Source organism: Dendropsophus ebraccatus, chromosome 5 (genome assembly GCF_027789765.1).
Source record: "Dendropsophus ebraccatus isolate aDenEbr1 chromosome 5, aDenEbr1.pat, whole genome shotgun sequence".
NCBI lineage: Eukaryota > Metazoa > Chordata > Amphibia > Anura > Hylidae > Dendropsophus > Dendropsophus ebraccatus.
This window is the reverse complement of record NC_091458.1, coordinates 43,033,986-43,054,784: the sequence shown is the minus strand read 5'-3', so window position 1 is coordinate 43,054,784 and position 20,799 is coordinate 43,033,986. Positions and strand designations below refer to the sequence as shown.

At 42.3% G+C, this 20,799-nt stretch overlaps 1 protein-coding gene across 1 annotated transcript in view; it reads right to left on the bottom strand.

Moving 5' to 3' along the window:
- Positions 1–995: 995 nt before the first annotated feature.
- COG6 (component of oligomeric golgi complex 6) overlaps positions 996–20,799 on the bottom strand; it is an 85,871-nt gene continuing 66,067 nt past the window's right edge. The window contains exons 14-19 of the mRNA XM_069969953.1: positions 19,354–19,485; positions 18,104–18,268; positions 16,763–16,873; positions 15,815–15,868; positions 12,761–12,840; positions 996–1,208 (exon numbers count right to left, since the gene is read on the bottom strand). Coding sequence (XP_069826054.1) covers positions 1,061–1,208; positions 12,761–12,840; positions 15,815–15,868; positions 16,763–16,873; positions 18,104–18,268; positions 19,354–19,485 — 690 coding nt within the window. The 3' untranslated portion in view covers positions 996–1,060. The remainder of the gene's footprint in view (positions 1,209–12,760; positions 12,841–15,814; positions 15,869–16,762; positions 16,874–18,103; positions 18,269–19,353; positions 19,486–20,799) is intronic.

Sequence of the window (20,799 nt, the reverse complement as noted above, 5' to 3'; positions counted from 1 at the left end):
CCAGTTGTTCAGCATTTGAATACTGGTGGCTGAAGAAGTTGGATGCAGCTCTATCTGCCAACTGTGTAAGGGTGCTGAAGTGTGAACAAACACTACCAAAAGGAAACAACTCAAGATGACTGAAGATATGCAGATTATACATAGCTGCTAATAAATTATTAAGAATCCAGGATTGGAAAAAAAACAAAAAACAAATACTTTCTTGCAAAAACAGCACCACCCTTTTCCTCAGTTTGTGTGTGGTATTACAATCCAGCTCCATTTATTACAATAGAAATGATGTGTAGAGGGCACAACAGGGGCAGACAAAGGGGTAGGGGGATCACCCTTTTTAGGGCGAGTGCCCCGATAAACCCTGAGAGAACAGGTTAGTCTACCACATCTCCCTAACAGGGTGAAATTGTCCCTGTCTTTTCTGCTTTTAGAGCCCTATTACAATGAACAATTATCAGCGTTACTTGGCCGATTACCACCTGTTCAGGCAGATAATCGTTCAGTGTAATAGCGAATGTTACAAAGGGAACGATCAGCCAACATGCACCATGACGGCTGAATGTGGTCTTTCAACCTGTTTGAAAAATCAGCCGTGGTCTGCAGTGTGTTGCTACATACAAAAAGAGCGGTGGCAGCAGACCACCACTGACTTCAATGGGCCACCCTTCCCGCTGGTGCCCACTGTCTGTGCATGTAATAGCACAGGAAGCAAGCAGGGAATGAGGGGGAAAAGAACGCTGAGGTGACAGGTCGGTGCTCGCTTCCCCAGTGCTCCGGGCCGTGTAATACAGCCCTTAGTGTCCTTCCCTATAAAAATGAGGTTTGCACATTATTATTATTATTTATTTATAAAGCGCCCTTAATTCCAGAGCGCTATACAATAGATAGGCAACATTGACTCTAAATGGTAAAGAAAAATCTATGTGATACATACACTCTGGATCTACACAATGGTAGAAACTCTACTCGTATATGGCACCAGTGAAAGGGATAGGACGCAGTACACTAACAAATCTGTTTATTAAAATCATACACTATACAAGGTGAGATGAGGAAGGGGTGATATTCAGGAGAGAAGGGTCTGCACTTGCTGTGGAGATCTATGGAGAATGGTTGTGGGCTCCCTATAACTGTTAGCAGGATCCATGACAGCGTCATACAGCTCCCTGTAAGCTCTGCAGACAAGCTCCGTGGACTGTTTAATGATCTGTTCTCTGAGGAAAAGAAAGGAGAGAAAAGTTTAAATTCAGCCCAAGTCGGATAGTTGTACATGCACATTCCCATCGTTATTCAGTGGTTTCATTAATTCTCATAAATATTTGCACCATTAATAAACCACAGCAGCAGCGTATTGAGCCTAACAATTATTTATGACTTTGTACAGTACTAGATGCTGAACAGAATTTCTGCTGCATGGAAGCAAACATAACAACAGTGCCATCTGCAGGTCACAATTGGTACTACCACACATTATATAAGAACTAGAAATGAACTTTGTCTCCCGTTATAAATGGCAAAAATGCTACGTTGAGGCATCCATTAAATGAAGGTACATTACATTTTCAGAAGCCGAGAGTTATGTAACAGTCTTTACTTTCAGATGTGTCTAGAATAGCACTTGAATGAATTATCTAACCTTGAGTAACAGTGGAAAATGGGGAAGATTATGACCTTTAGTTTGAAATAAGGAAGATTAGAAAAAACACACACACACACACACACACATATATATACACATATTATATATACACACACACATTTTATATATATATATATATATATATATATATATATATATATATATATACACATACATATATATATATATATATATATATATATATATATATATATATATATATATAATATGCAAAAAAGGGGTCCGTGGAACCTCAGTTACGAGTCTCAAAACACGGGACTTGTAACTGAGGTTCCATGGACCCCTTTTTTGCATATTCAAATTTTGTATGGGACAATCAATGGAGACTCGTAAATGAGTACTCCATTGGAATTTTTCACTGTTCTCCCTGAGTTCAGTGATTGTTGTGTTTTGTTGGTCTCTCTCTCTCTCTCTATATATATATATATATATATATATATATATATATATATATATATATATATACACACACACACACACACACACATACATACATATATATGTGTCAACCAAAAACAACAACAACAACAACAACAACAACAACTGCTGCACAGACTGATGTAGACTTCACCATTAAAGGGAAACTAAACACAGGATTGTAGATAGGATTTGCTGTTATGTACCTGTGAGGTGAGGATTCCAGTGAGAATGTTTGTATCTAGCACAATTGTAGAGCAATAGTTTAAAATAACAAATATGTAAATTAGCAGCTTTGCCATTACGTCTCCTTTCCAAGCCCAGACCTCACGCATGCACAGAAAAACTACCCTGGTGTTGTCCAGGTGTTGTGCAACATCTGGCCGGGAAGGAGACGTCACTATCTGTGCACATGCAGGAGTAGGCGATGCTGAACAAGCCAACCTGCAGGTGGGGCAGTGCACGGAGGGGTCAGGGAATGCCCCCAGAGCACGGAGGGGTCAGGGAATGCTCCCAGAGCACAAAGCAACTAATACTGAACATGCTGATCTAAAATGGTGCAACAAATCCAGATACAAATGTCACTATCATCCACACTTCACCTACAAGGATTTATGAACCTGCTGCTAGTTTGGGGTGACAGGTATTAAATAAGTTTTCAGACCAGTTAGGGGGAGGAGATCACAGACAGAAAAAAAACAACAAATTATTTGACAGTCTTTCTGGATGTTTGTTTTAGCATCCAGAATCCTTTTCTGGTCTGAATTAGTATGATTCTGACACACTAAGAAGGACTTATTAGGATACTATTTATTTTGTGGGTGTCTGTGTCTCCCCACTAGGAGGCACCCCTTGGCAACAGGCTTCTTTCTCTGGAGAGAGGGATATCTGGCTATTCCCGTGTTTTAAGACTCGCAACTGAGGCTCCACTGACCCCTTCTTTGCATATTCAAATTTTGTAGGTGGAAAAATCAGTGGAGGCTCCTAAATGAGTACTCCATTGGATTTTTTCACTGATCTCCCTGAGCTCAGTGATTGTTGTGTTTTGCAAAAGCATATAGCACTGTTTAACTGCCCAGTTCTGAAACCACCAAAACCATTTGTTTTCGCTGTCTTAGTTCTGTATTTGGGGATACCACTTCCTATTTAAGCAGTTGCTCAATACTACACGTCCCAGAATGCATTTCTTCCCATCACAGTCCTCCCACTCTACCTACTCCCCTCCCCCAGCACTCCTGCCAGTTTTCAACTCAAAGCTGTTGCAGAACATCTCATTTCACTGTAGACAATTGCACAATTGCAGTTAAGTAACAGCACCTGCTTCTTTAATTCCTTGCCTGCCCAGAGAGACAGTGATGTAGGCTGGAGGGGCTGGTAAGAGATGGTAAATCACTTGGGGGTGGGTGGGAGACCAGATCCAACCAAGTGTCCTGTAACATCAGAGGATGATGCATTGTCACAGAAGACCCTCTGATTCTTCCGTGTGAGAAGAGACTGTATTATAACACCTTCTAGTGAAGGATGTAGACAGTTCGGCTCTTCAGGACAGAGCATGTGGTTGTCATAATGGCAAGAAAAAGGCAATTAAAAGAAGACAGACAGACAATTATAACCTAGAGGAGCAGATCTGTCCTACAGAGAAACTGCCAAGAAACCCAAGGTGTGAGTCAGTCAGTATCATATATCATGAAAAGACAATTGTGAACTGGAGGAAACTGACAGGAAGAGGTCTGGCAGACCAAAGACCACTACGAAAATCAGATGATTCGTTTTTGAGACTTAGTTTGCGTGATCTACGCTTCACAGCTCAATGCTGCAAAAAATAAACACGTGTCCATTCAAACCAAGAAAAAGAAGACTTCTATCTGCAGGTCTGACAGGTCGAGTATTGATAAAAATGCCAAGCCGCTATGACTGCAAATAAAAAGATTGCCAGGGCCAAGCAGCTGCTGGAGAGTGGAAGATGGTCTTATGGACTGATGAAACTGAACTTGACATCTTTCTTACATCCCGCAGGGTTTTTGTATGGGGTCAGGTAGATGAAAGAATGGTTCCTCATTGTGTGACAACGACTGTCTTTAGAGTGTTGGTTGGAAACAGACAATGAGCTGTCAGCAATGGGAGGGAAAGGGCGGCATATCAGCAGATATTGCTAAATGAAAGTATTTGCAAAAATATTTAACATGCTACATGTTTAACATGAAAATGTATTAATAGAGTATGACATGAATATAAAACTATAAAAACTATTCAGTTGCTGCTGTCAGATTGGGATGCTGTGGGTGAAGGGGTGTCCCACTGATGGGATGAGCAGGCTATTACATGCAGGGCTGTGCAGGTGGATGGGGGCTCAGAGAAGAAGTGAAGCAAAGATGATAAGTAAAGGTTCTTCTTCTTTTTACCCAGTCTGAGCAACCCTATTAAGCATAAGGCAATACTTCTGGCATATAAGGGTATACTAAGGGGCCATTCACACATCTGCCAAATACTGCCCGTGCACTGACAGTATTTTGCGGATGTGTGAACTGCCCCAGTGTCTGCAAAACATTTAGGTAGCTGGGACATACTACTGTAATGTCCAGTGCAATGCCAGTACCCAAGGTTTCCCAGCAGAACACTGCCTTTGCGTTTCCTTCTTCCCTTACTGCATCTTGGTACCATTGTTCCCCTGAATAGGTATGACACACACTTGGTTGTCCACATGATGTGAAAGAAGAGGTGATTCATCAGACCAGCCAACATATTTCCATTGCTCCACAGTCCAGTTGTGATGCTCATGGGCACTTAGTGAACAAGGGTTAGCATGGGCATTATGACTGGGCAGAAGCTATCCATTTCAAGTTGTGATACACTGTGTGTGCCAACAGCTTACTATTATAGTCAGCATTAACTTTACTATATAGTATTTTCTTTTTATCTAAACAATTTTTGGCTGGTATTAGCCATGGTATATATCATCAGCCCCTCACTATTTGATCCTTGCTCATCTTCTATGAGATCCAACCTTCGGCTACGTTCACACAGAGCAAAAGGGGCAGATTACGCGAGGAAATATTTCCGCCTGAAATCAACGGACGCTGAATTCCGAGCAGAATATAAGCAGAATGTAAGCAGAATCCCTGCGTATTCCGCTAGGAAAGTGTTCAGCTCGTAATCAGCTCTTGACAAATTCAGCGCGGAATACTCGAGGAATCCGCGCTGAATCCGCATGCATTCAGCGCTGAAATTCAGCGAGTATTTGGCGAGTAAACTAGACTATACCAGAATATATACTAGAATCCTCCTCCCCCCTTTTTTCCCCATTTCCGCGCTGATTCAGCTCGTAATTTCCGCTTGTATTACGCGCGTATTCCGCGCTGAAACAGAAAATCAGAGCCCCATTGGTTTGTATAGGCTTCCGCTAGCGGAAGAAGGAACATGTTCATTCTTCTGGCGGAAAGCAGATTAGTTCAGTGCGGAAATTCCACAGTGTGAACTGCAGAGCAGAATTTCCATTCAACACAATGGAAATTAGCTCTGCATCTATATTAACGGCTGAAATTTCAGCGCTGATTCATGGCAGAAATTCAGCTGCTTTTGCTCTGTGTGAACGAGCCCGAATACGCAGGGATTCTGCTTACAATTCTGCTCAGAATTCAGCGTCAGTTGATTTCAGGCGGAAATATTTCCTCGCGTAATCCTCCCCTTTTTCTCTGTGTGAACGTAGTCTTATATAGGCTTCCGCTAGCGGAAGAATGAACATGTTCATTCTTCTGGCGGAAAGTGGATTAGCCGGGGAACATTCAGCGAGGAAATTCCACAGTGTGAACTGCAGAGCAGAATTTCCTTTCAACACAATGGAAATTAGCTCTGCACCTATTTTAACGGCTGAAATTTCAGCGCTGATTCAGCGCAGAAATTCAGCTGCTTTTGCTGTGTGAACGAGCCCTTAACCTTGAGAAACTTCTGCCTGGACAACCCCTTTAACCATTTTTCTGCTTCCAACACATCAGCCATGAACGACTGCCTAATAAATCCCACCTTTGCTGGGGGCAACTGCCATGATATAATGCTACCATTCTAATCTAGGGCTGACGTCAATGTGAAGGATAGCCGCCAGAGTGGTCTCTAGTCTATCCCCATGCTCCAGCCTAATAAGGCCTCATGGTATACAGTGATAAGGCACTGTCAGATGGGAACCATGCAGCTGTACCGTATCTAGTTACCCAGTAAAATCTATTATGTCATTTTTCCTTGCTTCTCTGAAGAGCTACAAGGCTTTTACTGTTGCATAACGCAGTATGTCATTTTAGGAAGCACCTTTTGTATTGATATGTATAAGCACTTTAAAATTGCCCCTATTTTATGGCACTTACAATGCAGGAACATTTGTAACTTACAGGCTGCTATTTATACCTAAAAGCCCATTTTCTTCTAAATGTTTAACTGAATGGCTAGGTTTTCATGCGGAGCACTTGATCTGTACTTATATGCTACGTCTAGCCAGTGAAAACTATAAATTTTAAGGGTGAATTGTCTGGGCTATGATATGTTATCCAGATTTAATCAAGAGCTCTGAAGGAGGTTTCCTAAATCTGCCACCATCCAGCAGTAAGGATCCAAATAATCTCAAGAATGATGGGGTCCTGATCCCATCCAAGAGATGATGTCCATATCGTTGGGTCAATTGATGATCTAGAGATGATGTCTATATTGTTGGGTCAAGGGTAAGATATTATGGGAGGGGCTTGAAACGCATAGATGTCATAAGGAGCTAACGCTTGGCTATATGTTTTAAGAACATATTTTAAATGGACTTAATAAAATTTTTCAACAAGAAGCAGCAAAGTAGATGGCACAGCTCCAGTCCCAAATTCACAGCATGTGTAAGCGGCAGACCATAAGTCTGAAATATGATAGCTGTGCTCAATTCCAAACAGTAGTGTACCAACAGTGCAAGTAAGAAGATGAAACATGGCACTCACTAACTTTAAGTTAAAATCATCCGGCTTATTTGGACATACAAGGAGCAGGAGGGGAAGGAGTCGGGTGACCGCATTTTCGCAGCAAAACTGGGCGTTCTGCTGCAAAACTGCAGTAATCCGACTCCTTCCTCCCCTGCTCCTTGTATGTCCAAATAAGGCGGATGATTTTTTTAAACGCCAAGTTGGTGAGTGCCATTGTTCATCTTCTTACTTGCACTAAATAAAATTTCTCAAGTCTAAACCACAAGATTTGCATGTTACACAAGGATTTTTCAGCAGATTCGCCGAGGTACTGGAAAACTACCTTAAGTAGACGTGGCATACTGATTTTCCAGAATAGCAGATGGCAATCTCTATCTTATCTAACAACCCGCACGGTTATCAAAATGATACTGATATTTAGAGCCTTGGCTAGACCTCAAGACTGACACGTGTATGCGGATGCAAAAGTGTTTATGGTTTTATTACTTCAATGGGAAATTACAATTTTTATACTTTTATTGTTTTCGTCTACGTGTATATTTAGTATTCACAAGGACATAAATACACACAACCTTCTTTAAACTCTAATTACAAGAAATAGGTAGAAAAAGTTGAGCTTATATAAGAACTTAGGTAACAGTCACGTTCTCTGGCACCGGAGGAGACGGCAAATAAATCCCAGATACTTATCATTGGTGCAGGGGCAGTGGTTCATTACTAACACACACTGATCTCTGGCACGAGCGTCGTAGGTAAATGAATGAGTCCTTTCTAATGTGTCATGTAGTTATAATAACTCATACAGTATGCGCTGTATTATTCTAATGCTTACAGTAAATCTTAAATATTTCCTTGCATGTCCTTCAAGTCAGAATAACCTTTCATCCTCTTCTGGAAGACTCAACAATTACAACGCAAGTCTGTTAATATTGGATACAACTCAAAACCATAAAACAATAAAAAAAAAGGCTGACGTGTCTGCGAACACCCCAAAGTGTTTACACTTCACTATATCTACACCCAACACTGTTTTAATGCAAAACACCAGACAGCAAATATAGGTTATGAATTGGACAAGGTAAGAGTATTAAGCTGGATTATGGGTAAAGTTCCCAGAAGTAAAATTGCGTCAATAACATAATGGCTCAATTAGATAACAATAATTCACTTCAACTGCGCCGGCTGAGAAATCAAAAGAATTTGAGAGCTGGTATCAAAAATGTCTCCTACAGAGGTGTAACTGCTCGGAAATCGCTTTGTGGGCTTAAGAGTTTCAGACATAAAGTTCAGTAAATGCATACTGAAGATAATTCAATGGATCATCTGTATCTGATAATACTGCAACTCCCACACCTTGCAGATAGCAGAGCTGCGACATATAAGAAATATAAGGAAGTAAAAGAGCAGGGTTTGTGCCAGGTTTATGGGAGAATCATAATAGGCCCTTGGTCTATCTCTCCCACCTACGTTTAGCCCTATCGGTTAATCTCGGACCTCTATAATTGGCGGAAGCATAACATGGTCATATTAGGATTCCAATTGGAAGTTCCATACAGAGTAAATAAAGCTGTAGACAAGTTTCCAGGCTGCCACTATGTTCATAAGAGAAGTCTTATATCATGCTGGGTCTTACTATATTAGAAACAATGTAAGAGGGGCTAGAATCAGGACAAGCACAGGTAAACACCACCATCTTGAGCCGAGGGCAACTTTTTCCAACAAAAAGGTGGTAAAGGAAAATTTCCGCAATCAAATGTGCAATTCAAAAGTTATCAACACAGAAATCTGCAACAACTGGGAACAACAAGGATGTGATGCACAGCTATCTGACATGTTTAATGTGTTGTCCACGGTGCTGAACACAGAGCTGAAGCGGGGCACAAAGCAACTTTCTGTGTTGGTAACTTTTGAACCACAAGATATAGTGATAACATGACCACCTTGCAGACAAATTTAAATAAATTAGGCTTTCTTCTATTGTAATGTATCACTGAATCATAGAAACGTCAAATTTTATTAGTAACTTTTAAAATAATAAGCCTTAATATAGCATGACTCACCTACCCTTAAGACCCTATTCCATGTGCCGACTGAGAGGCGCAAACGAGCGCTATTACCGCTTGTTTGCTCCTCATACCCCGCTCGCTGCCGCTATTCGACGTGGCAACAGCAAGCCGGTGAGTCCGGGGGGGATCGCTGATCGTCGGGGCAGCCTACAGCATACAGCAGCAGTCTGCTGCCGCCGCTCCTGTTCCACAGAGCGACAGCAGCAGATCGTTGCTGTATGAGTCGTTTGTCTTTCAGCATGTTTGAAAGACAAACGACGCAACGATCAGCCAACATGAACAATGTCGACTGATCGTTGCCTTCTATTTCATGGGACACTTATCAGCCGTAACAGCCGATATCGGCTGAATACGGCAGATAATCGTTCCGTGGAATAGGGCCTTTACTCTTCTAACTTGACCTCCATCACTATACTGTATTCTCTATATTCAAGAATATTGGCTTGTGTACAAAACGCATCATGTAAACACTGTTCTATATATTGCGCCAGTCTATAAATCATCTGTCAGCTTTATTGCACTGTCCCAATTATGCTTTTTGTGTAATCCGTAGTGCATATGTACTTTTGTAAACAGAGTGGTGGAGATTTATCAAACATGGTGTAAAGGGAAACTGGCTCAGTTGCCCCTAGCAACCAATCAGATTCTACCTTTCATTCCTCACAGACTCTTTGGAAAATGAAAGGTGGAATCTGATCTAGGGGCAACTGAGCCAGTTTTAACTTTACACCATGTTTGATAAATCTCCCCAATTATCTGAAAATTACTTGAACAATGATTGAGGATACTTTCCTTCTAGTTGGTAATATTGTTTTTTTTGGACCCAACGTGTTTCCTTCTCTAATTTCATCAGGGGTCTTGTTAAACCAAATAAGTTACAGACAACTTTTTGTACATGTGCGTACAGCTGATGATTTTGTGATCACGGATCTTAAAAAGCAAAACTATTTGTGGTGTCAAGTGTTTGTTCTAGAACATAGCATGAAAGTATTATGAAACAGTTATAAAGTAAAGTGACAATACATTATAAAACCAATATAAAATATGATCTTGTCACCATGGCTGTTCTCCGGAGTGCCACATTTAGCCAGCCGCACACAATTCCAGACTCGTATTTTTCAGACTTGAACCAGTAGTGTTCATAAAAGCGCTGAAGTCTGAGAGTCAGCTCCTATACGGAGAGGGAGAATTAAATTACCCAGCTCTAATGCTGAGCACTCTCCCCTCCAACCACGCTGCTAAACATGAGCGATTATCTTTTGAACAATGCTTTCAAACCATATACGTCTTTATTTCCCACTGGATCAACTAGCGATGCCCATTAAGCCATGCTGAGCCACTCAATCCATTAAGCAGCATGGTACTCTGCTGAGTACATGAGTTTCAAAGGTCGCAGCCGCAGAGTGGGCTGGATGCTTTACTCACAGACAAGTCCAGATGTAAGAGGCAGAAGCCTTAATATAAAGGAACATAACAATAATTGAGTTAAGGGAAAATTAACCCCCCAAGCGCTGTCAATCAGAGCCCTGAATATATGTTCTAGCTGCTGCTTAGTGATAATGTTGGCTCTTCACGCTTTTGTGTAAACCTGGTGTTGCCCCTATCAAGGAGATGATAGCGCGGCAGCTGTGCCTTTGACTTTGTTACGGCTGACTCAGTCAATGGTAGTCTTATGGTGCGTTTTTTTTTTGAAGCCAAAGCCAGGAACAGACTTTAAACACAGAACAGGTCATAAAGGAAAGACAGATTTCTACTCTTTACAAATCCATTCCTGGCTTTGGCTTCAAAAATCTGTCAGATAAATCTCTCTCTTTGTAAACGCACCATAAGACTACCTAGGTGGATGAAGCAGACGGCTGGGGAGTGGATCACGCTGCTGCCGCATCTCAGTGGGTTTCAGCATTGAGACCCGGTGGGGTCAATAACTAAAAGGTTAGCTACATTAGTTAGGATGGGGACACTGCTTTAAGATTCTTATTTCTTTGGCGGACTGCAGCTACAAAAAGTCCTGTCCTGTATTACTCAGACAGCCTATTTATCTGAATAAACACTGTAATTTTTTATTCTCCCCTATAGTGGCGCGGCAGAGGAATTGAAAACTTAAAGTGTCACTGTCGTTTAAATTTGTTTTGCAGAAATCAATAGTACAGGCGATTTTAAGAAACTTTGTAATTGGGTTTATTAGCCGAAAAATGCATTTTGAAATGCAAATGAAAAAATCCCTGCCCAGCCCTTTGTTTTTCCCCATAATAGAAAACAAGGGGATGGTCACGCTGAACATTCGTGTGTACGGGGAGGATGGGGACAGGATGGTAGAGATAACTGTCAGCCGAACAGTTATAGCAGCTGAACAAACTTTTTGAAGGTCACGCTCAGTCTATTGTCATCTATATCCATGAGGTTTGCAGTAAAGCATGTCACTAAATGCTGTTAAAAACAAGATGGCAGCCCCCATAACAATGCACAAAAAATAAAATAACAAACACCTACTAGACAAAAAAAAATTAAACATGTTCCAGCATTTGGCTCTTTTTAGTAACAACTACGGATGCAAGACCAGTATATATAAATTTACTTTATTGTTTACATATCAAAGAGTAAAACTATTTTTTTAAAAAAAGATACATCACATGGGGGCTGGAGCTAATACAAATCCCCATACAAACGGTGGACTAACAGGGTTCTTACATATAAAGTATAACATCACAGAGCAAATAGCAAAAAAGTAATGAACCTATATATGTACTGGGCACTGGGCTGGTACAGCATGCAATAAATAAATATAACTCACAGTGAGTATACAGACATAAATAAATACCATCCGTTTATGATAGAACATTACCCATACGTGTCCTTAGTTCATATATCCACCTCACCGTACACCCGACGCACGTTTCGCTTGTTGCTTTATCGAGGGTGATTGATCACCTTGGGCTTGATCACCCTCGATAAAGCAACAAGCGAAACGTGCGTCGGGTGTACGGTGAGGTGGATATATGAACTAAGGACACGTATGGGTAATGTTCTATCATAAACGGATGGTATTTATTTATGTCTGTATACTCACTGTGAGTTATATTTATTTATTGCATGCTGTACCAGCCCAGTGCCCAGTACATATATAGGTTCATTACTTTTTTGCTATTTGCTCTGTGATGTTATACTTTATATGTAAGAACCCTGTTAGTCCACCGTTTGTATGGGGATTTGTATTAGCTCCAGCCCCCATGTGATGTATCTTTTTTTAAAAAAATAGTTTTACTCTTTGATATGTAAACAATAAAGTAAATTTATATATACTGGTCTTGCATCCGTAGTTGTTTTTTTTTAGGTTTTGTGTTGGACAGTGTTGGGTGCGCATAGACCGCACTATTTGAGCCTTATGTAGGATTACTCTTTTTAGTAACGAAAAGCTAGGAGACACATTCTCTTTAAGATGGACCGGAAATGTCAACTTATAGAAGAATTCATCATCAAGGATTTGTTGTTTTACACATAGCATACGCCTCAGCACATCCTCCCTATACTCAAGGGGTCCGTTCAGTGGGTGATCATACATTAGCTAAGGGTCATTACTGTATGTAATAAATGCCCTGATTTACAGAGCTTGGTCTCCATGGCAGTATCTCCTTACATAGAACGTATCAATGAGATTTTATAGGTGAATTGTGACTTACTTCACTGTGGCACTTAGGAAGAAATTCAGCTGTGGCATTTGCAAATTGTCAGGAGCCGACAGGTACCGATCAAACTGAACCTAAAGACAAGACATACTGTGAATGTAAATTGCTGCTCACTTACACTGTACCCGCCATGCAGTTTGTCAAAATTTAGGATTTTTTTTTTTTCTTGTAAAACTTATAAGAACAAACTGAAATTGCCCCCTGTACCTGCTCACACATCCGAAGTTACAGTAACATTCTGTTGTACATGAGACAAGCTTGGCTTCACCTATTTATTTAAGTAACATTTGAACCTACTTCTGATAGGTCATCAGTTTTGATCACTGGGTCTGGATACTGTGAGCCCCCACAAACGCTATGGTCAATGAAACAAAGGGCTTAGGGTACTATTACATGGCCTAACAATAACTGTAAACGAGTGCCGATCTGCTCGTTTACTGGGCCTATTACACGGCCCCATAATCTTTTATAAAGGGTTTCATGGACATTGTTACTAATGTCCTTGCAGCCATTGCTTAAACTGCATTACCTATCCTTGGTCCAGGCTTCTTCCCGGGTCCTGCGTGCTGCAGCTTCAGAGCGGCCTGTCTTAGCTGACTGGCTGAGCGGCCTGTCAGCTGAGACAGGCGGCTCTGAAGCTGGAGCGCGTGGGACCCGAGGAGAAGCAGACCGCAAGAGAAGCCCTTCAGCATGGATAGGTAATGTATACAGTTTAAGCAAGGGCTGTAAGGACATCGGTAACAATGTCCATGCAGCCCTTCTTAAACAATTATTGGGCCGTGTAACAGGCCCAGTAAACGAGCGCCGATCTAGCAGATCAGCGGTCGTTTACAGTTATTATCGGGCCCCTACTGGCCCGTGTAATAGGACCCTAAGCCTCCTAGATCTTATACTTAAACCTCATGATTGATCATCTAAGATAAAGTGAAAAGCAAAGGAACAAGTGTGAAAAAAACATATATTCTACATTATGTAGCAGTTGAAGAGCAGTGAACAACACTAAAAAGCACCAAAAGATAAAAGTTATACACCGCCCCTTCATGCTATGCTCTGTGCATAACACAACGTATCAGTTTTTCCTGGACTTTTCCTTTAACACAATTAAAAATGTAGGAACAGTCATACGAAACAAAGCAATACAGCATAAAATAGTTTACAATCCCTATTCAGAACTTTTTTTTTTTATTGCCCCCTGTGCTTGTTACGGCAGAAAGAAGGAGAGTAAGATAATTATACAGCATCAGAGTAGATGAGAGAGTTAGTGGTTTTCACTACAGAAGCTACATATGGAGCTGGCACCAGTAGCAGCCCCATCGTCTAGACAGTATTTATGTGCTTCAACGTCAAGAAAAGCCAGTCACACACCAGCCATGTCAGCTCTGCAGACAAATTCTATTTAGGCACACACAAAGCATAAAGAGTCATAGTGTTACATCTGTACACCCATCACACATTGGCAGATGAATGAGAATAGGGGACAAGGGGGTGAAGCGTGTGTAAGTAATGGCTGACGGGCATGTTACAGGTATGACGCTGCTTCAACAATGCCAGTATTTATATCCTGGTAAACTTATAATTATATGTTGGTTACAAAACAAAATACATCCCCAGCATAAATACACCAGGGTTCCAAATTTACACATGCCCTCGTAGTAGAACAGCTCATAGAAATATAAAGTTGAAGCAAAGTTCGTACAATTAAAGCTCACTAGAAGCTCCAAAATAAAATAATGATCGCACTGTATAAAGCCTACAATGGCACCAAGCTAACCCCTATTTCAATAATTATCCTATATTTTTTCCATTCAAGGATAAGTCCAGCGAAATTTTTTATTAAAGTATCGTATTGCCCTCCAAAAATTATACAAATCACCAATATACACTTATAACGGAAAATGCACATAAAGTGCTTTTTTCCCTGCACTTACTACTGCATCAAGGCTTCACTTCCTGGATAAAATGGTGATGTCACTTCCTGGATAATGTAGTGATGTCACGACCCGAATCCCAGATCTGTGCGGGCTGTGGCTGCTGGAGAGGGGGATGGCAGGGGGACACTAAGAGACACAGGGCACTGAGCGTCCCTCTGCAAGCATTTCCCGTAATAAGTGTAATTGGTGATTTGTATAACTTTTAGAGGGCAATACAATACCTTAATAAAATTTTTGCCAAACTTTTATAAAGAAGCACTAATGGATGGTTTTTGTCCACATAATGCTTACTCAGTGTCATCTATTTCATCCCAGCTCAGGTACATCTAAGTATTTCACTGTATCTGTCAATGTTAAGTGGAGCCACTGCAGCTGTCACTGCTATGCAGACAAAGTGACACTCAGCAGGATCTGAGAGGGAAGTGCATAACACAGAGATTTTTTTTGATGGTGCCAATCTGTGTGATGACTTTAACACTGTGTCCTATCTGAAACAATTCTTTAAATGGGGTACTGCAGAGATAAGAATATACAATACAGGGAGGAGAACCGGACCCTGCTCTAGAAAAGGACAGGGGATCGGAAACTGCAGGGCTCATAGCCTTGAAGTTCCCTACACAACCATTGGTGGCAGCAGAGGAGCAATGTCGCTCAGTACTGCTGCCAGGCACTGGAATAGCACATGTAGATAAAAAAAAAACACTTTTTTTTTTAAATAAAGTTTAACTTTATTAAATCAATGCAATGAAAACTAATTTTAATCTCCGGAGTACCCCTTTAAGTTTTATTGCAGCCCCTGGAAGTGGTACAATTAAACACAATGACATGCTTATATGATATGGCCAGAGAGATGGTAATACATTGCGTGGAAGGAATATAAAGTGATGAGGCAGGCTAAGAGGGTGCAGCTCCAAACAGAGCACAAAGCCAAACCTCTGGTCAGCAGCGAAAGCACTGTGGACTAGAGAGCTGCTTTGGGCACCCATGGTTACAGAAGTAAAGGAAGCCTGCAAATCTTTAATAAGATGTGTGTAACAAAGTTGTATAACGTTCAAAAAGCTGTCATTGTAAACCAATCCTTTTCCCCTTGCATAACAAAATATTCACTCTGCCTTACCATTGCAGCTTTTAGTGATACTGCATCCATACTGGGCAGGTTTGACAGTGGCCCCTACAAGACAATACAATAATAATACATTTCAGTCATGGACATACATGAATGTCAATGGAACAAAATATCTGGCAACTTGTCTAGTCTAAGGGTACTACTACACGGAACGATAATCGGCCCTATCCGGCTGATTATCGTTCTGTGTAATAAAGACAAGGATAAGCCGATAATCGTTGTCATCGGCTGATCGCTGATATAGGTTCTGACCTGTAATTGTCGGGCGCTGACCGCGCATCGCTACGTGTAATAGCGGTGCGCGGCCGGTGGTCACGATTAGAAAAGAAGAATACATTGCCTATCCAGGCTGCAGGGCTCCTCTTGTTCTGTGCTTCTCCCCGGGTCCTGCACGCTCCATCTTCAGAGTGGCCTGTCTCAGCTGACAGGCCCATCAGCCAATCACTGGCTGGGACCGCCGCGGCCAGTGATTGGCTGAGCAGCCTGTCAGCTGAGACAGGCCGCTCTGAAGCTGGAGCGTGTGGACCCGGGGAGAAGCACAGAACAAAAGAAGGCCTGCAGCCTGGATAGGTAATGTATAACGTTTAAACAAGGGCTGCAAGGAAATCGGTAACGATGTCCCTGCAGCCCTTGTTAAAAGATTATCGGGCCGTGTAATAGGCCCATTAAACGAGCGCCGATCTAGCAGATCGGCGCTCGTTTACATTTATTATCGGGCCAATAAATGATGAATTTGCAAACATCTGCTAATGGAATTTGTCTGCTAGTTGTGCTATCTAATCTAAAATGACAAAGTCTGGCGGATAGACGTCTACAATAATATAGGCTGCTCATGCAGTCGGTCATATCTGCGACTTAATAGTGGGCTACATGGCACCAGCCACTGCTTGTGGACCACCGCTCCATACAATGTCAGATGCAATGGTAGCTATTTTGTACCTGTTCTGGCTTGTGCTGCTGCAGACAACTATATATCTGACTGAGTCCAGCTCTGGTCAACACATAAGAGGCCTGCTCATTGATCAGAGTGTCCAAGTGCGCATCGATCTGTAAAAGTCCAAGATAGAAAATAAACAGACACCAACACACAGCTATCTCTTCTATTGCAGAACTCAATTACATACCATTTATATTGGAGTATAAGGAGCTGGAGTTGATGGGACAGTGTAGACACTTTTTACAGATTTGAACCCTAGGGGATAGCAACCTGATCGCTGGGGGTCCATCTTACCACTAGGACCCCCACCGTTACTGAGAACAGGGAAAACGTTTTCCCCAAAAGAAATGGTGTGCAGCCAGCACTCCATTCATTCTCTATGGGGCTGTCATACATTGGCGATGAGTTTGGAAGTATACGACACCCCCATAAAGAACTGACAGTAGTGCCCGCACCCATGCAGTGCGCAACACTGATTCTGGGGACAATTATGTGTCCATTTTCATTTTAAAATAAAATGTAATGTGAAACAAAATTTTTCCTGGGATCAATCAGGATGCAGGATGGAATGTCACTGGCTTCTGCATCTAGTAGGTTGTTTCCAATCCAATCCCCGATTGTGGCTCTCGGCTGTTAGCAGCCAGCACCTGCCACATACAGAGAAGCCTGTTCCAGAGGATCCCTGTGCACATTGAGCATACATGTATGCACAGTGTTGCCAAGGGGTTAAATGTGACTTCACACACTGAATGCTACAAGTCACTCTCTAAGGCTAGTAAAATTGCTCAGTGCACAGTATTAGTAAGTGTACTCACTGCTCTCACTGACAGCAGTTCCCTGTGTACCTCTTAGAGCTGAAATCAGCCTCCCCACCTCCTGGCTGTGCTGCCCTGCTCTGTGGTGAGTCTGTCCATAGGTGGCCGACATGGAGGAGCATGTGAACATGCCTCCAACATAGGGATATACAGGCTCAATGTTAGACACTTGGGGGCGGGGCATGGTCACATGCTCCTCCATGTCGGCCATCTTATGGACAGAGTCACCACAGAGCAGGACAGCACAGCCTGGAGAAGGGGAGTCGGAGAAGCGACTGCACAGCTGAATAGGGGATACAGTCCTTCTAAGTAGACTTGTGTATTAGTGAGAATATGTGCACAAAAGTCAATGAAGGTGTCTCCTCCATACAGTACACTGTATATAAACAGACACATTCCCTCTCCATAAAGCTCCTAAAAGGAAAAGGAGGTATAACCATGTATAACTGTGGCTTAACAAGTTATAGTTTTAGGGAACACATGTACAATATCATGAAGAGGATTAGACACAGGAGGCAGACTTTCCTGGAATTGCAGCATCTCAAGACGCTTGTCCGTGAATTCAAACAGAGCCAAGGTTGTCTTCATCACATAGAGACAATTGACCATGTATGTGGCCATGTCAGCTGTGCCTAGATTACTGGCAGACACAGTGCACATCTGTAGCAGGGGATCCAGGACGCAGGACAGGACCTGGGAGAGAGAGATCAGGACACAGAGTACAGAACATCAGGTTAGCTTTCCTGAAAGAGTAAATTATTTCTAATTACATTGGAGCACGCTGTCCCCTGTTCATAGGAACAGAAACTGTCTAAACAAATACATATAAAGCCATGTAACAAGCAATGTAATCCAGGAAATGCCAAGTAAAGCAGTCTGAGGAGGGATCTAAGTGACGATTTTATAACACTGCCAGCAAATCTAAAATCAATGATGCCTTCAATGTACTCATATCAGAGCGGATGTGTCTTATGTAACTGCCCCCCTGATCCCTATCAACTGATTAAAGGGACTTCCCATAAAAAGAACTGAGATAGAAGTGATAATGGGGACCACCTACCATAACCCTTATTCCTCCTTACAAATACTCCACTTCCACTCCATACTATGCAAGTCTATGGGAGTTATGGAAACAGCCACATCTGCTTCACACCTGGAGGTGCTGATGAGAAGGAATGGGGGACCCTATGCCAATGTTAACAGTCCATCATGAATTTAAGGTGGTTTTCTGGGATTTTTATACCGATGGCCCATTCATTCAAATAGGTCAGTAATATCAGGTCGGAGGCAGTGAGGCACTGATCACCTGATTTACGAGGCTGTGACATTCATGCAATCTCTACAGCCTCTTCCTCACTTACAAGGTACAGCTCTGTACATTTGGTAGTGGTCGTTCCTGTTACTGCAGCTTGGCCCATTTACCAAGTATTGGGAGAACAGGAATCCGTCACCCCTAATGTGCAAAGCAAAACAACCAGCGGTAGTAATGAAATAAAGAAGAAATACAAGAATGCATGCTGCTGTTGTGTAACGTATATATAAGACGTGGGTTGCAGTGGTCTTTGATAGTAACAGATATATTATACACAAGATTTATCAAATATGGTGTAAGATAAAACTGGCTCAGTTGTCCCTAGCAACCAATCAGATTCCATCTTTCATTTTCCAAGAGTCTTTGAGGAATGAAATGTGGAATCTGATGCTAGGGGCAACTGAGCCAGTTTCACTTTACACCATGTTTGATAAATCTCCCCCATAATATGCACAAATGCACATACCTGGACAAAGTCGGCTTGTCTGGCATCTAGGGGAACGACAGAAGAGTCATGAGAGACGAGAACTTCCCGCAGAAGGGTGAGGGTCTGATTCAATGCAGAACTTGGACCAAGATCCGCAGGAGGCAGCTCCACCTAAACAACAGGGTCCTAGTTACATCAAGCTGGAGAACACACTCACAGATACAATGACAATAACATTACATAATGACAGAAATCCTCAGCTATAATGAAACCAATTACAACAGCTCTGGTGTCCATCTACTTATACCTACTAGAGGAGGCGGCTGATTATGCCAATGGGAACATGGCCAAACATTAAACTTGCAGCATGAAGATGCAGTATTACATGGCACCTATTAAGATGAATGGAATATAAAGTATGGAAGACTTGAGTATATAACAATAGGCTGCATTTACAGAGTGTCTCTATGTTATGGCTCGGGGAAGGGGCTTAAATGTTGATTACTAACTGGTCTCAAGTTACGATGGTCCAGAAACGACCATTGTATGTTAAAATATTGTATCTTGAGGCCATTGTAAGTTTCGGGATCCCTGTATATTGTATTCAATGGCTGAATTCCTTTAGATCATATCGTATGTCCTATAGCGCAGGTGTCAAACCGGGGCCCTACAGCTGTTGCAAAACTACAATTCCCATCATGCCTGGACAACTAAAGCTTTGGCACCAACACTGAAGGTTCTCTCCTTTCTCTCTCTTCCCCTCATCAGACGGACATACATGCAGTGAACTGCTCCTCCCTTAGGCCCCCTTCACACGTCCGGAAAAACCATCCAGATTTCCTATCAGGAAATCCGGACGGATTTCCGGACCCATAGACTTTAATTGGTCACGGACACCCTTCCGGATTTTTCCCGAAGGGAGTCCGTTCCGAAAAATTGATCCGGAAAAAATAGGACATGTCCTATTTTTGTCCGGAATTCCGGCCCGGACGCCCCCATAGAAGTCTATGGGAGCGCCAGAATCACGGGCACTTTCCTGGTCCGTGCCCGGACCTTCAGCAGCAACTCCCCCCCTCCCCCCCCCCCCCGGGCCTGGACCTTCAGCGGATAACCCCCACCCCGCCTCCCCGGGTCAGTACCTTCACCTACAGTCAGGTCATGATGATCACAGGCTGCAGAACTACAACTCCCATCATGACCTGACAGTAGGGCATGATAGGAGTTGTACTTCTGCAACCTGGATGGTCACAGCTTGCATAACTACAACTCCCATCATGCCCTACAGTCAGGTCATGATGGGAGTTGTAGTTCTGCAGCCTGTGATCACCCAGGTTGCAGAGGTACAATTCCCATCATGCCCTACTGTCAGGTCATGATGGGAGTTGTACTTCTGCAGCTTGTGGTTATCCAGGTTGCAGAAGTACAACTCCCATCATGACCTGTCAGCAGGGCATGATGGGAGTTGTAGTTATGCAAGCTGTGACC